The sequence below is a fragment of the Centrocercus urophasianus genome, unplaced genomic scaffold, assembly GCF_019232065.1.
Source record: "Centrocercus urophasianus isolate 14NV4802_14NV808 unplaced genomic scaffold, USGS_Curo_1.0 seq_41, whole genome shotgun sequence".
NCBI lineage: Eukaryota > Metazoa > Chordata > Aves > Galliformes > Phasianidae > Centrocercus > Centrocercus urophasianus.
This window is the reverse complement of record NW_024884989.1, coordinates 3,053,163-3,072,320: the sequence shown is the minus strand read 5'-3', so window position 1 is coordinate 3,072,320 and position 19,158 is coordinate 3,053,163. Positions and strand designations below refer to the sequence as shown.

Below are 19,158 nucleotides of genomic sequence, written 5' to 3'. Positions count from 1 at the left end.
TTAATTTCTTTGTAGTCCTACAGCAGCCAGCATTGGGGCAGACTTTTGCTCAGTGAACATTTCAAGTAAAGAAATGCTCCCATTAGGCTGTTCTTAACATTTGAATTTACTCCTTGTGAGGGACAGGTCTGAAAAGCAAATGTTTTCCAAAAGGCACTTCTGTGACCCTCATCCCTTCTTCCTCTGCCAGCACCAATAGGGGTGAAATGCCTGCTGGGCTTTTCCCTGCAGCACTCTGGATACTTTACTGAAGCTTCCTCTGCCTCTTCCCATAGATACGGAAAACAACAGCCAGTCAAGTTTATGAAATGTTGATAACCTACAGTGAAGTAGTTGATCCTGCCATCATAGATGAGGTGATGGCCATCCTCAGCGATAATAACTGGTGAGTTGGTTCTCAGATAGTAATAGCAGCTGAAATAGATTTTGTACCACTGAAGTTGAAAGAAAGGCATCCACACCTTTAAGGACTGGAGGTAAGGAAGCTGCACTGACCAATAGTCTGCACTGAGTGATAGGTATTTAATTCTGGCAGCATTTTGGAAGGGAAAGGATCTGTGCAAGCTGTAAACAGCAATTAACTGAAATGTCTTTGCTCCAATTTCATCTGAGCTCCAGCTGCTCCACGCTCCTCACAGAGTAATATAGGAGGTGTTTTGAAGAATATTAAGAACGTATGTCATACATATTATTATATTAACTGGTTTTTTTCTTCAGTGGAAATGAAACAAACGTGTTTCAACAACAAGCACACCTTAATGCTGCAGTTCGCATGCTTACATTATTGAACTTGTATTTAATTTCCAGCTTGTTTCGGCATTTGATCTTAAATAACATATTTGGGAAAAGAAATTAATGTCTGCTATTGGCAGGGGCGGCTGCTTCACATTTCCCTGAGATTTCAGTATAGAGTCTGAGAGTTCAGTATGCAGTCACAAGTTTGGAAGAACTGGTTATTACTGGCCGTTCTGCTTTCTTGCTCGACTACACGTTGATCTGTAATGTTCTGCCTAGGCTGGTTCAGTGCTGGCTTAGGAAATCCAAATTAAGAGCAGGCTTTCTCAGCAGTTTAAACTTTGGCTGCTACAGAAGCAGTTGATAAGGATTAGGTTGCTGCTGCTTACAGTTGTGAGCTTAGAAGAGGGACACACCAAACTGCTACAGGAAAAGCAGCAGTTGTGTGGAGCTGCTCACCAAAACAAAGCAGTGAACTTCATACAGAAAGTTCAGAGAAAATATCTATTTTCACCTTGCCCCTATGAAGCTGTGACTGCCTGCCTGCTTTATTCCCTGTCACAATATATCCCTTGCACTGAGATAAGAGATGAAGAACTTAAAACTTGTTTTATCATGTTAATTTGAACTGTTTACAAAGGAAGATAGATGAAGTCATTGCTGAGTATCATAGAGAGCCCTTCTCAGTGCTAAAGCACAGTAATTGCAGCAGTAAAATAAGCACTAACAGCAGGAAGCCAAACTAAATATTTGGGGAAGACAGTAGTGACTGGAATATGCATTCTTGTAACATTTTCTTTGTTAGAATTACAGAGAGCTAATCTTACAATTGTACAATTCCAAGTTTAAACAATTACACTATACATAATAACATTTTCTTTAGCTACAGGAAAGTTTCCAGTATTAAATGTGACCCATGACATGGTTTACTGATGGTTGTGGTAGGTCACCTTGATGGTTGGACAGATAATCCTGAAGGTCTTTTCCAACCTTGATGATTCTATAATCCACAAGTGTCCAAATATATTTTTATACATATTATTCAGGTTACTTTTAATTCACTAACTTGTACTTTTGCTTTTTCTCTGTTTTTGGAATCAGTTTACTTGCTAAGAGTTAATTTTTCCAATCACTCATTTAGGCTTAAGAAAAGCAAACTGTATTTGCTGATTGAGAAGCATTTCAGTTATGATGTTGTAAAAAATGTATCTGTAAAAGAATGTCTTGTTTGGATTTTTGGCATTTGGAGCTTTTTGTAACCACTGCTGAGGAAATTATCTTGTAAATGTTTTGTTACTCCTGTAACTGTTAAGAAGTTCTGCTAGCATTAGATCTGGGTTTTCAGTTCAGGAGAATGCCTCCCTGCATGGCAGCATGTTCTCCAAATCCAGTGACACTTAGTTACATTCTTGATATGGTGTTTTCTAAATAAAAAGCAGCTATAAATGAATAAATTAATGAACTTTTAATCAGAAAGCTTTTACGAAGAAAATTACTTTCCAAAATAAAAAAAAGTCTAAAAGAATAATCTTAGGAGTTGAACTCCTAACTGCCTTCTCTGGAGGAGCTCGCTGGGTATTGATGGTTTATCTGGCTTAAAATGGTGCAAAAAGCTTACAATTTTCTAAAAATGCCACGTAACAAGAGCATGTAGTTGGAAATATACTTGAAAGAACAGACATAAGCATAGTGCTAAATTAAAAAATGGATACTTACACGGCCAGCATTGGGTTTGTGTTTTTGAAGTGCTTGGAACTTGCTTTTTTGTGCAGGGAAGCTGAAGTAGCAGAGCTACGAGAGAAACGCAACCACCTCTGTGAGCTCCTGAAGGTGCCCAAACCACAGCTGGTAACCAAGGTAAGGTACAGCAGTGCTCCTGAGCTTCTGGGAAGAAGCATTGCAATGATCAGTTGTTCCAGTAACTGAGGACATTTGGTAAGTTCTGTGGAACAGATGTAGTCCTTCACAGGTTCATGAATGTAGGAATGTCCTCAGCTAACTACAGAGTGTATGGAGTTGCTGAAAACTATTCTCTCAAGTCCTTCCAATTTCATTTCTTGAAAGCATTCCAGAGTTGCAGTGTGACATCTTACTCAGACTAAATGCAAGAATGGAATAATACAGCACAGATGTTTCAAAAACTGTTTGACTGCCCTTTCTGGGGAAAAAAAAAAAAAAAGGTTAACAGCATCTCACTCCATTTTAACAGCAAAATTATAAGGTTTGCTTTTGGTGCAAATCACAGAACTCTAACACAGAGAATATATTCTGGATTAAATTCATTCACATTGATAAGAAGACAATAGATCAGGTGCAGATTTTTTTTTTCCACTTCACTGCAGACAGTTTGCAATTGCCCATCCACTCAGTATTTCTAGAAAGGCAGAACTTCCTGCTTTAATTTCTGGAAGAGGTCGTTCTGTTCTGCTGGTGAGGCTCAAGTAAGCAAGATAAGTAACAAATGTAGAAGGAAACTAGTTAGGTCTTAGCACGTTCATCTCAAGCACTAACTTACTGGATAACAACAGGAACTATTCCAGTTGTAGGTGATGAAATTCAGCACAGCAAAATCCTTTCTTCTTTCTGGAATCACCCAGCAATGGTAGAAGAAGGGATTTCTTTAGAAGACACTGCTGTGAAAGAGCATTCCTAATTGAAAGATTTCAAGGTTTCTTTAGCAGTGCATCAATCTGGCAAGCAAATGCCAGTGCTCAGTACATTAAAAGCACAGAGCTGTTACAGTACTGTGCATAGCCCAGCCAGAGAACTTAGAGTTTGCTCTGAAAGTGACACTTAGTGAACTTGAAAGACTTGCTGCAGCTGTCCTCATGTCCTACCTGCAGCCAGCTGGTTCGCACACAGGAGCTCAAGAACAAACAGCAGCAGAGAATGCCAAGCATTATGAAAAGATGAATTAATTTTATTGAAATAAATAAACAATTATTCCTTTAAAAACCTGTACAAATCAAATTTACTGATGGGTAGTTAAAAATTTTAACTTCAGATTTCTACATTTTCTTCTTTAGTTTACTTAATTCCATACACAACTGTGCAGTTGGTAAGACTGCACTATGTGCTGCTCCACCTCTTTTCTCTTTCTCTCTTGCAGAGTTCAGCAAAGTGAAGTCACAGTGCTGGCTTCTGCTTCGTAAATCCAAGCTCTTGGTTCAGGTGCTGCTGTGGCATCTCAACACGGTGGATTCTCAGCATCTCTGCAAAGTACACTGGTGAACAAAATAAGAGGCAGAAGTTGTCTTATGGCACCGTGCAGCTATGCAGACCCTGTGAGGGCAACAATTCATGTCGTTTTTTTCTTAATTCATTATCTGTAGCCACAAGATGGCAGTTTGTCTTCATAGCTTCATAGCTCTGGCTGACCTGTTGGATTTCAGTTGTTTTTTTTTCCCTGTGTCAATGATTTACACTTCTCCAGTTCTGAATGGAGTCATTCAACCTGCGCTTGCTGTTTACACATTAAATATTAAAACTGACTGCATTACTCTTATAAAAGAATTTTTTTTTGCTGGAGGTAAGAATGGCTGTACTTACTGGTACTTCATCTTTAGGAGAGTTTATATGTGCAGGCAAGTATGCCATTTGTACATCATATTCAAACAAAAAATCCTAAGTTTCACTTCAACTAATGCCAAAGTGTTATTCAAGCAAATGTAGTAAACTAGCTTTAGGAACTGAAGTTTCATTTTCGTTTTTCCCTCACTACAGAGGGGAGTCAGTACTTCAAGCAACTGGCAGGAATTCAGACTATTCCTTATGGACCATAAAACAAAATAATTGCAACATTTATCTTCAGTAACATTACTGTGACTGTAGGGCAGATGCACAGGTAACCTGGTGTCACTACATCTGTTTTTTGATGGTTCTAGTGAATTCCTCTCTCCTCGCTCTGCAGATAGAACAGCAATCAGGGACAGTACATACACACACACCTGGGAAAATCTGAAAGAAAGGAAAATTTCAAGAGAAGCTGTGGAGTACCTGCTATGGTGTAGTGCAGGTGTTCATTTCCAAAACTACACTTGTGTCACTGCAAGATTTTTTTTTAAGATACTGCAAATGACATATTATGTTATTCAAAACTTCTTAACTAAGCTTGCAACCTGGGCTGGCACATGAAGTTCAATGTAAGTCTATGCATGGTATTCTCTAACTATTAAACAAATGAGTACTCAGTTCAAATACTGAGCTGGCCACGTGGCTCTGTGCAGCACATTGGCTCTTGCAGGTGTCATCCCTCCTGTTAGGCTGTCATTAAGAGCCTTATATACTGTAGTATAATTTTTCATTTTGCTCTTGCAGAGTTTTACTGCATAAAAAATACAAGTTGTGGTGGCAGGACCTGCTAAGCACAAAAAAATAAGAGAAGGTCCAGTGAGAAATATATCTGCATGCAGTAATCATGTGCCTGCCAACTGATGTTACACATACACCTGCTTCTAACAGCCCTGAATCAGAGGATGCTGTACTTGCTGTACTTCACCTCAGTACTGGCTGTGTGCAGAGCTTCACCCATGAAGTGCCAGCTGTTGCTCTCAGTAGCAGATGAAGCCAATAGCAGGGACAGGTTGAGGGCCCCAGCTAAGGTTTGACAGAAAGCTCTCTTTACACTTGCATGGTTATAGGCTTTCCTTGATGCATTTTTAATACTTCCCTATGGTAACAGTGCTGTTGTAGTCTTCTGGCCCTTATTTGATGATTACTTCAATTAGAAGTGCAATTTAACAAACAAAATGAGCTTGGTAGGTCAGTGCTGGGCAATAGTAAAATGAGTAAATACCTCTATAGTGGTGTTCTTAGTACCTCCCTTACAAAGGGCTACTAGGAATAAAGATTAGTAAAACACAAATTACTGAGAATTTCTAACACTGGTTTTCCTGCACGTGCTGATACAGACATAACACACAGCTTTGATGTTGCTGCCTTACCTTTGCCTTTAGTTAAAGTGATAATAATCCATCCCTTCTTTCAAGTTCAGCATGTTCAAGTTCATTTCAAATGCTCCTCCTGTCAAATCCTATGGGGGGGGAACACAAAAGCCAGACAAAAAAACTGGACAAAAGGTATTTCAGGTTGTAACAGGCTTTGCTAATTTGGTTCTTTAGGCCACAGGGAAAAAGTCCCATTTGCAGAGTTGAACATAAGTAGAACAAGGCTTAGAAATGTATCTGTTCAAAAATTAGGCATATGTTGAGAAATTAGCATTCAGGTTAGTATCTTTGGGGTTGTGGGAGGATGTCAGACAACTCATCATTCTAATGCACTGAAGTAGAACATGAGGACTACACTGAGAGCTCTGAAGATAAACATCTGCAACTCTGGGTATTTTGTTTTCCAGTGTAGGCATTTGCAGAGAAAAGACCAAGGGAATGAATTTGATACAACAGTGACTTTGTAGATTTTGAACAGTGATTAGGCTTGGCTGATGAAACAAACCTTTCATCAAGCAACTGAAATACTTTGCTTAGGTGAAGGTGTTTCCTTTTCAGCTGTCGTTACCTTAACAGGAACCTGGTGGGTTTGCTCCATGAGTCATTTTTCAAGGCAGCAATACAGATCCTAACACAGCTGTGATGTCATTAAAAGAAAACCTGCCACCAGCAGTGTTTTTGACATTTCTGTGTTGGCCTCACCGAGTTCTACTTCAGGAATATCACAGAAATGAATTAAACCTCACAATAGTACAGAAAACTTTATGTTTTTTTGGATGGTCCAGAGTAGCAGTATTGAAGTTGCACAACACCCTGCAGGTGTTTTGGACAGGAAGTTACAAAAGTAGAGCCCAAACAAAACTGGAATTGGAGGAGGAGGAATGCTGGACTTAGGCTAGAATAATTGGCTTCAATAAAATTGCTCTGGGACTTTCTATATATCTGAGTTCAGAAATAAAGTTTTCTGACTTACATAGAGGACATTCAGCTTCCAGCTCATCTTGGACCCATCTGCTGCAATGCTTATAAAACTGCTCACACAGCATACAGGTGTTTCTTAGAAGCCCTCCATTCAAGGAACACAAGGCCATCTCCATCAACAGTCCCCCCAACTGCAGAACCACCCACCCTGTCCCCTCCAACCTGCTCCTTAAATTTATATAGGAAACACTGCATATTTCAAAGCGTGGCTCAAACCAGCATGCTGTGCTCAGGCTCAAAGATTCCCTCCCTTTTCTCCTATCCCAGTATCTTCTACCTGCAGTGTTTCTCAGTTTTCACTGGCAATGCCAAAGTATACAAAGACAACATTATCTGATGCAGAACTTCAACAAAAACAAATCCACCACAGTCCTAAAGCTACTTGAGCACAGTTGTTTACAAACAATTAAAAGGAACAATGATAACAGCTAATGCATAACTTGGAGAAGGGCAGAAAAGGTCTGATGGCAGCAGATTTTTAAAGCAAGAGCTCCACTTTACCTATCTAAGCTATTGGTTACCTGAGTGATAAGGGCCTGAGTGTGAAAGATGCTGAGTACGGTTGTTCTTTTTTTACCTCTTGATATTAAGAATACTTGACAGCATTTAGTACTTCGAAGGACTGGGTCCTGGTTTTGCAATCCAGTTCGGATCCCAGGCTTCCACTGGTTCAAGTGCAAGACTCAGCACTCACATCAACAGAGAGCTCTACTTAGAAATGCAGGTCCTGATCATGACCTTTAGTCTCCTCTAATGATTACATAAACCCAAGATTACCCAAATTTGGACTTGGGGTAGGAAACGGTGCTGTAAAAAAAAAAAAAAAAAAAAAAAAAAAAAAATCAACCTGCTCTGAAGAAGGGTTAAAAATGAAAATAAAAGAGCCCAGATGCTAAATTAAGCAGAAGAGTTAAAAACAAACCTTTCATTCCCAGACCGCAAGACTGAGGTGACAGAACAAGGCAGTGTTTCACAATAACTGGTCAACAGTAAATTTCCTGAATACTTCACACAATTGAACTAGTTTAATTACTGAGGCAGAATAGTAGAAAATCCCTTTCATTTCAAGCACTTGGAAGCCATGCCAAAACAGGGTACAGTAAGCGATTTCTAAGCATTTTGCTTTCACCTCAAAGCAAGAGAAAATACACAGTGCAGACCCTTAGGTGAAGTGGTACTGCAGGCTGGTGCACAACTGTGATGAGCTGAAGCCATGATGCACACACACCCAGAGCACAGGATTTCAGCTGCAGCCCTTTGTGAAGCCGTTTTAAAAGCAAACCCAACAAAAATCAAATAGTGTGACTGCTTTTTCAAAGATGATTTTACATGGTAACAGAGTCATACTGCGCTAGGGAGGAGCTGCCAGAGAAAATAAATAAGCAAACAGTGCTTGAAGTACATGGCCATCAGGGTCAACTCCTGCAGACCACCACTTAATAAACATATCTAATCTTCAAAATCACCCTCTTAGAGCTGCTTATAAACATGCAGGTTTTGTCTGTATCACTACTAAAAATAATTCTCGACCATGAGAGGCAGAACAAAAAACAGCAAGGCCCCAGAACACTTCTTCAGAAGGATGTTGGTTAATCTATATTTGTAAATAATAAATTCGGAAGTCTGGGATGTTTACAAACTTGTTAATGACTTCTGTTTAAGTAAATCAGTGGAAGGTCTCAGCAGCTAGCTCTGCCTTACATCAACTTCAACAAGTCCACACCACACAGAAGCAGTTCCAGCAGGGGACTCCAGCCAGGCTGCATGGGCTGCATCCACACGTTTGTTTGGCTGCACAAGAAACGTCCTTACACTCACTGGGAATCTTTCTATGTTAGCAGCATGACCTGAAACACAGAGCTGGGTCAACCTCCTCACCCTTAGTAGTTTGAAAACACGGACACTTCGTAACCTCTCAAACACTCGGATTTTGTTGGTCCCACACAGCACCCTATGGACAGAAGAACTTTGTTTTGTTGTGGTCATGTCTTTCACCTCACCTTGGGACTTAGCTCCTAACATCAACATTTTCTGCAGAGTTCCATGTGATGTATGCAAGTGAATAGAATCAGAGAGGCAGAAACAGCTATCAGAAACTACAGAACATTTTTCATTTGATGCGGTCTTAACATTTATCTATGTATGCATCCTACCATATTTCTTTGTTTGAAAAACGCGCTGGAAGGGGAAATGGAGAGAGGTGAATAAAGAAAAGCAGCTGGGAAGGTTTGCTTTTAGCTGTTCCTTCAGATGTGGGCTGCACAGAGAGCAAGGCAAATTCCGTCTATAAATACAGCAAAGGCCAACCCGCGGCATTTTGTGGCCCGCACAATAGCAGCGCAGATGAATGAAAGTTCAACACTCTGCTCTTCTCAGCCCATTTAGAAACCATTTCCTTTAGCGGTCAGACCCAGAAGTTTGAAAGCTGCTGCAGACAGGATACCTGAATATTTTAAACCACAGACATTTATCAGCTTGTTTTGTTTTGGTAGAAGACTACTTTCCATGACAAAACTACTACTGAAAAGCGTGGCCATTTCAATCCCGGCACAACCTCGCAAGTACTAAGAATGGGATTTTGTAGATTCCAACTGCCTCCACGGAGACTCATAACAGTAATTAAATCCAGCAAGTATGACAATGGCTAAAAGAGAGGTTGTAAAACTTCCTGAGGATCAGCTGCAAAACCCAGCGGTAGCAGAAAGGAGGGTCCAGCAGGCTGGGTTTGGGAGTGCGACTCAGAACTCTGCTGGACGAGACCCTCCGAGTCCTTTGCTCTCTCCTGGCTTTTACACGTCCTGCACTTTGGTACAGATACCTGCGTTGTCTGTCTGTCTCACTGTGTCCGAGGTTTCTCAGGTAATAACAGTATATTCAGCACTACAGACAAATACTTGGTTTCAGCTCTTCATTATAAACATCTGTGTCCTTCTAACCCGATCCCTTATCTTCATAATATCACACCAATAATATGGCATAATGGCAGAGGGGTACGGTGAGGTTTGTATTATTAACAGGTACATTTAAAACTTACACAGAGGCAAGTTCTGAGGGCTCCCACTACGTTATTATGCAAGTTTATTCTCATCATTTTCTTGTCCCTTTGGCTCCTCTCGTTCTCCCAGGGTACAACGCTGCTGCAACTCCTTGCACACTGACTTTCATTCACCTCTGCACTGGGGTGTTTTTGCCATCAGGTCTTACAGCACCAACGTTAGCAGTACCTGCGTGTCTCAGTCACAAAGTGAGATGGGCAAGGACATGACCTGCCTGCACTTTGTAGAGGCAGCCCCATCTGAATGGCTGTTGGCTTCATTACGTTCTCCCAGAAAGTAAGCAGCTCCAAAGACACATTAGAAATAACTTCACAAGCTCTAAAAGTATTTCAAGTAGGTCAAATCCTATTTACAATTTAAAAATACTGCTTGAAAGAGACTATGGCCTGCAGTATTCGTGGATTGGTAAGTAGGAAATGCTCAGTGGCAAATAGCAGAAAATACACTAAAATTACTTGTCTTAAGGCAAGATGTTGTACAACAGCCTCATTGTAAGGGCTTCACAAATTAGATGTGCTTCATAACAGGTTGCACAGATGTTTTGTCTAGGGGCTTCCACCCACCATTATATGTAGTATGAAAAATTAAATTAGTTGTAATATCACTAGTTGATCCAGCAGTTTATCAACCAGCACTACACAGTAATGCCCTAAGGTACTTTCAGTCTGGCTTTACAACCTAAGTTATGATCTCAGAGTTGGCTGTAGAGTTGGGAGGGCAAAGTTAACAGGGATCTGTATGAGATGTGATTCAGCTCATTTATCTTTAAACAAATCTACAACAGTTTTAAAATATCCATGTTTCTACATAGCTTCAAGTTTTAGTTACTTTCAGAGACTTTTTAATTAACATTTACAATTACAGCATAGTTGCTATTTTGCTTTAATCTTCTGTGTTACCCCGCTATGCTGTGCTATTATTTTAAATATAGCAGCACAATTGCTGCTGGTTATCTTCTAGTTATGTTACCACTGTCTGCCTCGGAAATGGTGTCAGAATTCACAGTGCCAAACAAAATAGTTTTCAAGGTCTGATTAAAAAAAAATAAAATAAAGCCTTTGAAACTCACAGGGCTGCAATATTTTAGGAATAAACAAGAGCAGGTGACCAACGATATGTACTTATTTGTGCATACAATGGTGGGCAAGAATAGAGAACAGATCCAAGCTCCTTTACCCAGGCTGTAATTTTTATCATTCTTAATATTACAATTCTTAATGCTGCTGTTTTAAAACCCTGAAGTACTCTGCACAGTTTGTTAGAAGGGCCCTTCAATTGTATAGTAAAGACTTCTGGGAAAACAGTTACATAGAAATTGATGATAATAAGGAGCAATTACTGATTTTGTACATACAGCTAAGGGTGCTCACCTGCTTCACACAGATAATGAAAGGTGGAGTTGCTTCTCTGAAGTGACATATAGGAATTTTTGGTTTTGGTCTCTCCTGCAAGCAGAGCAGTCAAACAGTTAAGAAGCACAAATAGGCACTTGTTTTAGTTTTAGGAGCTACTAAGCAGTAAAAGAGGAGAAGGGAATTTTAAGACCTTATTTTTGAATAGTGTACATGATCACGTCTCCACTCACCATTTCCCCAGTCATTTCAAGAACCCATTACTTTCTTTCCATAACCTTTCAACATAATTGTTTTTCTTTGAATGAAGTTATGCACTACATTACACAGATCTTAATTAAGAGCTTTCTGCTGTTGAAAGGAGCAGCTCTCATTCCTCTCCTTCAGGTTATCTGCCTTTTAGCCCTCTCCCCAAATGATTTCCTCTTGGATTTAACTACAAGGCAGGTTGCTATAACAGCCTATCACATCACATACTATATATATTTTTCTGTTTTTCTTTTGAGCTGGTTCTACCCCTTTAGTGAGCTGAATCAGCTTAATGTGCCATCAGAGAAGGAGCAAAGCAGGCACAAGGCAAGCAGCAAATATAAAAGCAGAATCCTTCCCTTTTAGCTAGAGCTGTTAAATGGCTTATGCTCAACTAGACTTCAACAGGGCTCCAAGCTGCAGAATTTTCTAAGGATTCACAACAGTTTGTAGTATAATCTTATTTATGACTGATCTGGGAGAATGGCTACATGTTAGCAAGACATAAGCACAGATCTGCAACAGAAATGCCCATAGCATTACTATTAACTAGAGGTGATGAGTCGTGTTCCTGGCCAAAATCCTCAATTCTGATTGCAGCTGGAAGCACTCTCCCAGTACAGAGTCTGATTTTATAATTGGTCTAATCACAAGCTGCATCTGAGGAGATGCTCCCTCACCCCTCCCACAGCAACCTCAGGGTAATTTTATTCACAAGATAACGTGCTGGAAAACTTCTTTTGAGGGTTCCTTCTCTGCCAGATCAGCAAACTGAATTGTCATCCTTTAGCCACAAGACTGCTAGACCCAGTATAAACAAGGCAGTGGGAGCGCAGGGCTGAGGTCAGACCACCCTGCAGCTAAACCAGCTGAGCCACAGCGTCAGACTGCACTCCCAAGGACCTGACCCAGTGCCCAGTGAACCTGAGAGCTGTCATGTCACTGACATGACTGTTTGAGGGCCTGAATCCGGGTGAAATTACTCCAGATCTTGGAGCTAATTGCTACCATTAAATTAACAGTGTAATAAAACAACTTTTTCTATGTGATTTGTTTATTGCTATCTAAATATCATTATTCCTTCTCAGTGGAATAAAGTGTTTGTGCCTACAATTCTAGGCTCGAAAGAAGCCTATCAGTTAAAGTCTTATTTAGATACAGTATGACTATAATTAACCTACAGATAAGTTACAATTCATCACTGAAATTTTCTTCTACTTAGTAGACATTAGACTTTAGCCCGTCATTAGCCAAATGCTCTCATCTAAAAGAAAAACCATCAGAGAAGGCAATACTTTATCCCATCAGAATATACATGTGTCTTTTTGAGCTGATTTCAGTTAACTGAGGTACTCCTGCCTGTCTGCTTCAACTTGGAAGATGACCCCTTTGGAAGAGGTTTGCTGCCATCACAATTTGTTAACAGTGGAAATACCATCTCACAAGTCTTCGTGTTCTTCCTTCTACCTCCCTCTTCATTAGGGCAAGAAGTTTGTGTCTGTAAGTCCTCCCACTCATCCCTCTTTGTTCTTTCTTGTGAGGTCTAGAGGCATCTCTATAAAACCCATTCCTAAGAATCACACCTTGTGCTGGTTTTGATCTGACCTGAAACAAAACTATTCAGAGACAATTCCTCTGTCACCATTACAGATGAGGTGGTCTCATTCAGACAGGGATTCTGGCTCCATAGTTGGCTCTGTGGTATTGATCTCCAGCTCTCTAGCTTCCTACACAGTCACGGCCTCCTTACCTCTAACCACCAGTCATGGTCTCCTACCAAAATGAGCTGCCATATCATATTAAACATTTGTGCTATATTCTTTCATCACTTTTCTCAGAACATTTTCAGATCACAGCAACGAATGCAAAAGGAACTAACCTCAGATTCTTCGTAAGTGTAGAATCCTTTTGCTATTTTCTTTTCATCAACATCACAAAACGCAGCTACCTGGAGAAAAGGAAGCAGAATGGTTCAATGCCATTCTTTGCTATCAGCAGGTATTTCACTTGGTCGCCATGGTCTTCATGGAGATTAAAACATATTAAATCACTTCCATGTACATCTTAGTGAGATAGGCAATGTTTGGAGATGGCTATGAGCAGACTGTGTTTTCCTGATCATGAAAACAGATGCTGTGTAAGAAAAAACACATGAGACCATTAACCTCACATCCTCAGTGACACGCCGAGTAAAGACAGAGGCTGGCCTCCTCATTGCAGGACTTCCACCAAACACTTAGATTTGATCATGAATACCTGCCAGTCCAGTCCAAGCACATCACCTACTGCAAGATACAAGACACAGTGCTGCACTATTGCTATGGATGCTCTGGTAATACCAGCTTCAGTTCTCAGCCATAACACCCCAGGTCTGCTGTTTATCTCCAGATTTTATCCCTATTTTTCAACTGAAAACACCAGCAGATTTTGTTGTTTAAATACATACATTTACTGCTGTGTTTTTGTTATTCTTAATGTAGTTATGGAAGCATTATTTATAGCCCTTGTTGCCAAATATTTTACATTTTTTTAATCTGTATTCCCCACAAATACACAGGCATAGTAAATGCCTGCAATCCAAAATACACAGTGGCCTCATTCTGGAACCATTAAACCAAATGTCAGTAACATTTTGTAAGACTTTTAAAAACAAATGTAGCTATGTTTTCCTCTGACTTCCTTTGGATCTATCTGTATCATCTGCACAGAGCTTTTACACTGAAGCAGAACGGTGAAGGTATTTAAGGTCTTGCAGAAATCAATTATTCTGGTGAAAGCTGGGTAGCAGCTTTCCTATCTTTTTAATCGTTGCATTAAAAATTGATTAACAACACTTAACATTGGGAAAATTTGAACAGCCAAACAGCTGTATATTAATTTACTAAGTTAGAGAAGCTGCAGAAGGCTGGCTGGCTCTCGGTACCTACCTCCATCCCTTCCATTTTCCTCCTTTGCATAAGATATTTTATTTTACCTAAAATGACCTCCTTCTGTTTGCACAATAGGGGACACTGATGCAACAACATTAGTGTCCTAATGCTGCACTTTTGCATCCTTTATTGGTTCACCAACAAAGAAAAGAACGTTAAGGAAACATTAAATTTTCACTTTGGAGCTGAAGGAGGAGCTGAATCATGTTTCAGGCCAGCAGATCCAGACTTCTGCTCTGGGTGCTCCTGATGCAGGGGTCACACTAAGGACACAGCCCACGCTTCAGACTTTACAATGGAACTAGAAAGGGAGTGCAGGGAAGTACTAGGAAGCTAACAGACACTGAACAAAGTCTCTGTGGCTGATGCAGGCTGGGTTAGACAGCCCTAATCGCAAGCAACTTCAAGCACAAAGAACCAGCACCTTCCCTAGGTTCTCTTTTGTCTCTGTGCTTGGACAAATTAATACCTCCCCAACTCTGCTTTCCCCAGCCATCATTATAGCTTACTGTAACTGAAAAACAGAAGGTGTGGGCTGTAGATGAGCAAGAATTGAGCATGGCAAACTTCATTCAAGATTTCTGCTGGTAAGTATCTGCACATCTAATTTTCAGTGGATTCAGCCACCTTAAATCTGATATCTGCAGTATTAGAAAAGAGGCCAGACTCCAATGGGCAAATCTTCTGACAGAATGTACACCACGTGGGTGGCCAAAATGTAAGTCAACAATTTTTCTGCCACACACTATTTTCCAATTAAAGAAAATCTGTCTGGAGACAAATTCAGGACTTGCACGCAGTTGTTTATTCAAGAAGGGGGACTCAAGGCATCAGGCTTACTTGAGATATTTACGTTAGGCTGTTAGGCTTACCCATGTTGCCTGTTTCTCTCTTGCACTAACAGGCTCCTATCTTGCATCTCCTATGAAGTTCATCTACCCGTACAGGAGCTTCTGGGGAGGAAATTATGAACTATAAAAGCTACAAAACAGTCTCAAAAGTTTTTTTTTCCTTCCTCCCAGCAAAATAACTCATCTGCAATGCAACTGACAACAAGGCATCATTGAAGCTTACATTTGTATATTTCCTTAAAACTGATGTATGTGCCTTCAGGCCACACATCAGTTTTAAGGAAATACACAAGTGTTTATGCATTTTTGTTTTGAACAACACACACAAATCTGTGCAGGTACAAAACAAACAAAATATTGCTGTTTTTCTCAACTAAAAATGAGATGACAGCTATCTATGTGTGATTCACAAGCTACATAATTACTATAAGTAATAGTTATAGGTTGTAACACACATTAACAGTGGTATAAAGGGAATGGAGAAAGCTTTTCCCTTCTTAAGAGAATATTTATGTGGCTCTAAAGATCAGTTATTTACTCAAATCTAGGGGAAAAAAAAATTGGGGAAGGTAAAAGCATGCCTCTGGCTGGTTCCTTTTAATAAGCACAGTGTGAAGGGACAGGCTTGGACTATCAGACCAAGGAATCTTCTCTATTGCATTCTCTCTCTGTCTCCTACTGCTCACACGGTCCTCCATGCATTTTAAACTTCTACTGACCTTCCTGATTCTACTATTTATAATTCTTTCACTCTTACTTGTATAAAGCCTCGGAAGCACGTTAATATACATCTCTGCAAATGTTAAATCAATTTTGGCTATTCATGTCAAAACAAAGCAAAGCAAAGCATTATAATGCAAGTTTAAATAGATACAAGTAATGACAAACAGACCAAGGGGCACACAGAGGCAGAAACATCTTCAGCATGCCATAAGAGGAACCACAAAGACAACAAGCAATTCTCAGTCACAGTCTGATTGACTTCAGTATCAGGATGTTGCTTTTATTGCACCCAGTTAGCATTACACCACAACAAAAGCTGCGTCTCTCTCTAAGCTCCCAATATGCATGTCATGCACCCATTAAAGACACTACTCCATTAAAGACATCATCATCTTCCCTCTTTACACACATACACACCAAACTTGCTGAAAACAACATTCATGCCAGGATCCAACACGCAAAATTAGCTTCTAAGTATTGAACGTCCAAAATTCCCCTTATTACATGCAAAATATAGCTGCATTTAGACATAACGCCATGGGAACCACTGCAAGTCTCTTATTTCTCTAGGACACACAAGTAGGAAAGTTCTACCGGGAATTTTTCAGGTATGCATGCCTCACAATCTATACTGACAAAATGGCAGTTCAAAAAAAAAAAACACCTTCGTGTCTGCAAACAGCAGAGAAGTCTCCCTGCCGTATTTCAGCATGAAATACTACCTGTGGTCCAAAATAACGAGTGGTAAAATAGATCCTTCATTTTAGGATGCTTTATGCCTGGACTAAACTGAAGGTTTTAAAGTCCATCTGTCTCCCTTTGCTCTGTGAGCTCTCTTACTGGCTTCCTATCTTGTGCTCCGCAGTAAAGGTGGGTGCAATATTCTTCCCTTGATTTCTCTGAGCGCTCCCCACTTCATTCTCTCATACTGCCTTTCACATACTACAAAAGTTAAGCATTTCTTGCTTTTGGGAGCATCAAGTACATGGCTATGGATGGTTTTAAATGGTAAACGAGCTAGGAAAAAGAGCATACAAAATACTTGAAGCTTTCAGTTTTGCCAGTGGATAGAATACAGAAGTTTCATGGGCTGGATGTGCACAGTACTGTTTCCATGCCACTAATTAGCTGATGCTTATTTTGTCCTTTCCCCTCCTTTTCTGTTCACTACTTGAACTATTTTCAGCGATCGGAAATGACACAAAATGTTAATGCTCAAGTTCTCTTTTTAGCTAAAGTTTGACAGAGAATAAAAGAGTGGACAAGACAGCTCAGAAACCCTCCAGGCATATGGAGTGTCCCAAAAACATTTGGTTTCCATCTTCAGCTGCAAATTATAGACAAGACGGATGTGTTTTAAACAAAAAAAGGTCTGTTCGACTTCAGTCTTGCAGAAATGCTAATACTAAACCACTGTCAACTGTGTGAATCAAGAAGGGGGCAGACAGGAAACAGAATTTCCCTAAGAATACTGAGATCCTGGTAATTAATTCATAAATAAAAGCTGACTGGTTGAATAATTTTTTTCCTTGTGTTACTGTTTAGTAAAAATACTGAACCTTGGATCTTTGCCTGAACACTTTGGAAAAAAGGCATTAATTTACTCTTCACCATGCAGATGTCTAAAGGAAAAGACATAATATAGCTTAGGTGTTTTTTCTCCTTTGATATAGTTATAATTTAACTGAGACAAACAGACTAAAGTCATAACATGTTATTGAGCACAAATGAAGACTGCTGCTTCCCAGCATAGCCAAAATTTTGTTTTCTGAAAAACAGCTTGGCACGCAGCATTTCTTCCCCACACCCCAAACACTCCACAAACAACAAGTCAGCATTAGAAATATAATTGCGTTGTTTACGACACTGTAAAAACCCTAGAAATGGATGTTGTTGTTTTTATTTCTTTTAGTGGATGTGCCCCACATTCAATGCAGATATTCCCAATTTGGGAAAAAACCCCACTGTGATTCCACATCCCAACTGAAATCAGTCTCATGACTGTTAATGAGATTCTGAATCTCAATAAAAGGATGCAGCAACCATGAAACAGAGAAAAAGTGACATTTCCACAAGTTTAAACGGACATATGAAACTAAATTTAGACAGTGGAATTCTACAGCATGCTTTGGCAATTTGACTTGCATTGCAGAGTGTCTTAGAGACCTTTTAAGATCACATTGCTTTATATAAGGTCACATTCAGAACTGGATTTTCGGAGTAGAATGTGGTAACTGTACAATAATAGATTCTATTTGTAGATTATAGAATCACAGCATGGTTTGGGCTGCAAGGGAGCCCAGCCAGCACCAACCCCTGCCACAGACTGGCTGCTCCCCTCCTTGAGCACCTCCAGGGGCACCCTCAGCTTCTTTGAGCAGCAGTGCCAGGGCCTCTGGATAAAGATCTTCTCCCTCACATCTGACCTAAATTTCCCATTTTTACATCTGTCACTCCTTGTCCTGACACAACACTCTCCAACAAAGAGTCATCTAGGGGCTGCAAGGCCACCATGAGTTCTTCCTGGAGCCTTCTCTCCTCCAGGTCGAACGCCCCCAGCTGTCTCCACAGGAGAGGTGCTCCAGCTCTCTGTGCATCCTCACAGGCTCCTCTGGATCCACCCCAACAGCTCTGTGCCCTTCTTGTGCTGGGGGCCCAGACCTGATTGCAACACTTCAGCTGGGAGTAGAGGCAACAGCCAGGTCTCTTGATTGATAGCTAGATTCTGTATCTCTATTATTCTCATTATTAACAGTGTACCTGAAAGCTTACCTTTTGTTAAAATAACCTTTAAAGAGTGAGACAGGAAAAGTATGCTTCTGGTTCTTAAGAGATAGACAAGATGAAGCAACAACTATTTTCCACCTTTACTTCTATGGGATTTTAGAGTGCAAGAGTGGAGGATTATTCCTAAAAAAATTGAGGTGTTTTGGGACAAGTATAACATGAAGTTTAACTAGCCTCTTTTTACTGTTATTAGTTTAGAATAATAAGTTATGAATTATACTGCAAATTTTATGAATTTGTTTGTTGAAACTGCAGCAGCATAATCCTTTAGATAGAATTTGTACAAGTGAGATGTTTGAACTGCACAGACAGCCTTCTGCCAGTGACTAAGAACCATCAGTATATCTTCTACGCTTTATTTCTAGCTGAGATGGATATTCGCTGTTGGAAAAGCTATGAATAAGCCTGAACATCAACATAAAACCAGGTTTTAATCACTACAGATAATAATAATAATTTCATCACAAGTTAGGTATCTAAAGGCAAGACCCCTAATTTCACTCATGATGACCATAAGCCACTTTCTGAAGCTACTTATTTCTGCTGAT

General features: G+C 40.0%; 2 protein-coding genes across 11 annotated transcripts in view; one reads left to right on the top strand and one right to left on the bottom strand.

Annotated features, from left to right (window-relative positions):
* The window catches only part of TBCD (tubulin folding cofactor D), a 108,974-nt gene extending 104,743 nt beyond the window's left edge, over window positions 1-4,231 (top strand). Inside the window, exons 38-40 of the mRNA XM_042833226.1 lie at window positions 276-385; window positions 2,508-2,592; window positions 3,845-4,231. Coding sequence (XP_042689160.1) covers window positions 276-385; window positions 2,508-2,592; window positions 3,845-3,859 — 210 coding nt within the window. The 3' untranslated portion in view covers window positions 3,860-4,231. The remainder of the gene's footprint in view (window positions 1-275; window positions 386-2,507; window positions 2,593-3,844) is intronic.
* Window positions 3,660-19,158, bottom strand: part of B3GNTL1 (UDP-GlcNAc:betaGal beta-1,3-N-acetylglucosaminyltransferase like 1) — a 112,685-nt gene continuing 97,186 nt past the window's right edge. For 8 of the 10 annotated variants that reach the window (XM_042833237.1, XM_042833228.1, XM_042833230.1 and 5 more), the window contains 5 exons: window positions 13,199-13,267; window positions 11,089-11,163; window positions 5,679-5,767; window positions 4,683-4,692; window positions 3,660-3,959 (listed from right to left, as the gene is read on the bottom strand). In XM_042833237.1, coding sequence (XP_042689171.1) covers window positions 5,687-5,767; window positions 11,089-11,163; window positions 13,199-13,267 — 225 coding nt within the window. In that variant the 3' untranslated portion in view covers window positions 3,660-3,959; window positions 4,683-4,692; window positions 5,679-5,686. The remainder of the gene's footprint in view (window positions 3,960-4,682; window positions 4,693-5,678; window positions 5,768-11,088; window positions 11,164-13,198; window positions 13,268-19,158) is intronic. The other 2 variants (XM_042833229.1, XM_042833238.1) reach the window with 2 other exon arrangements.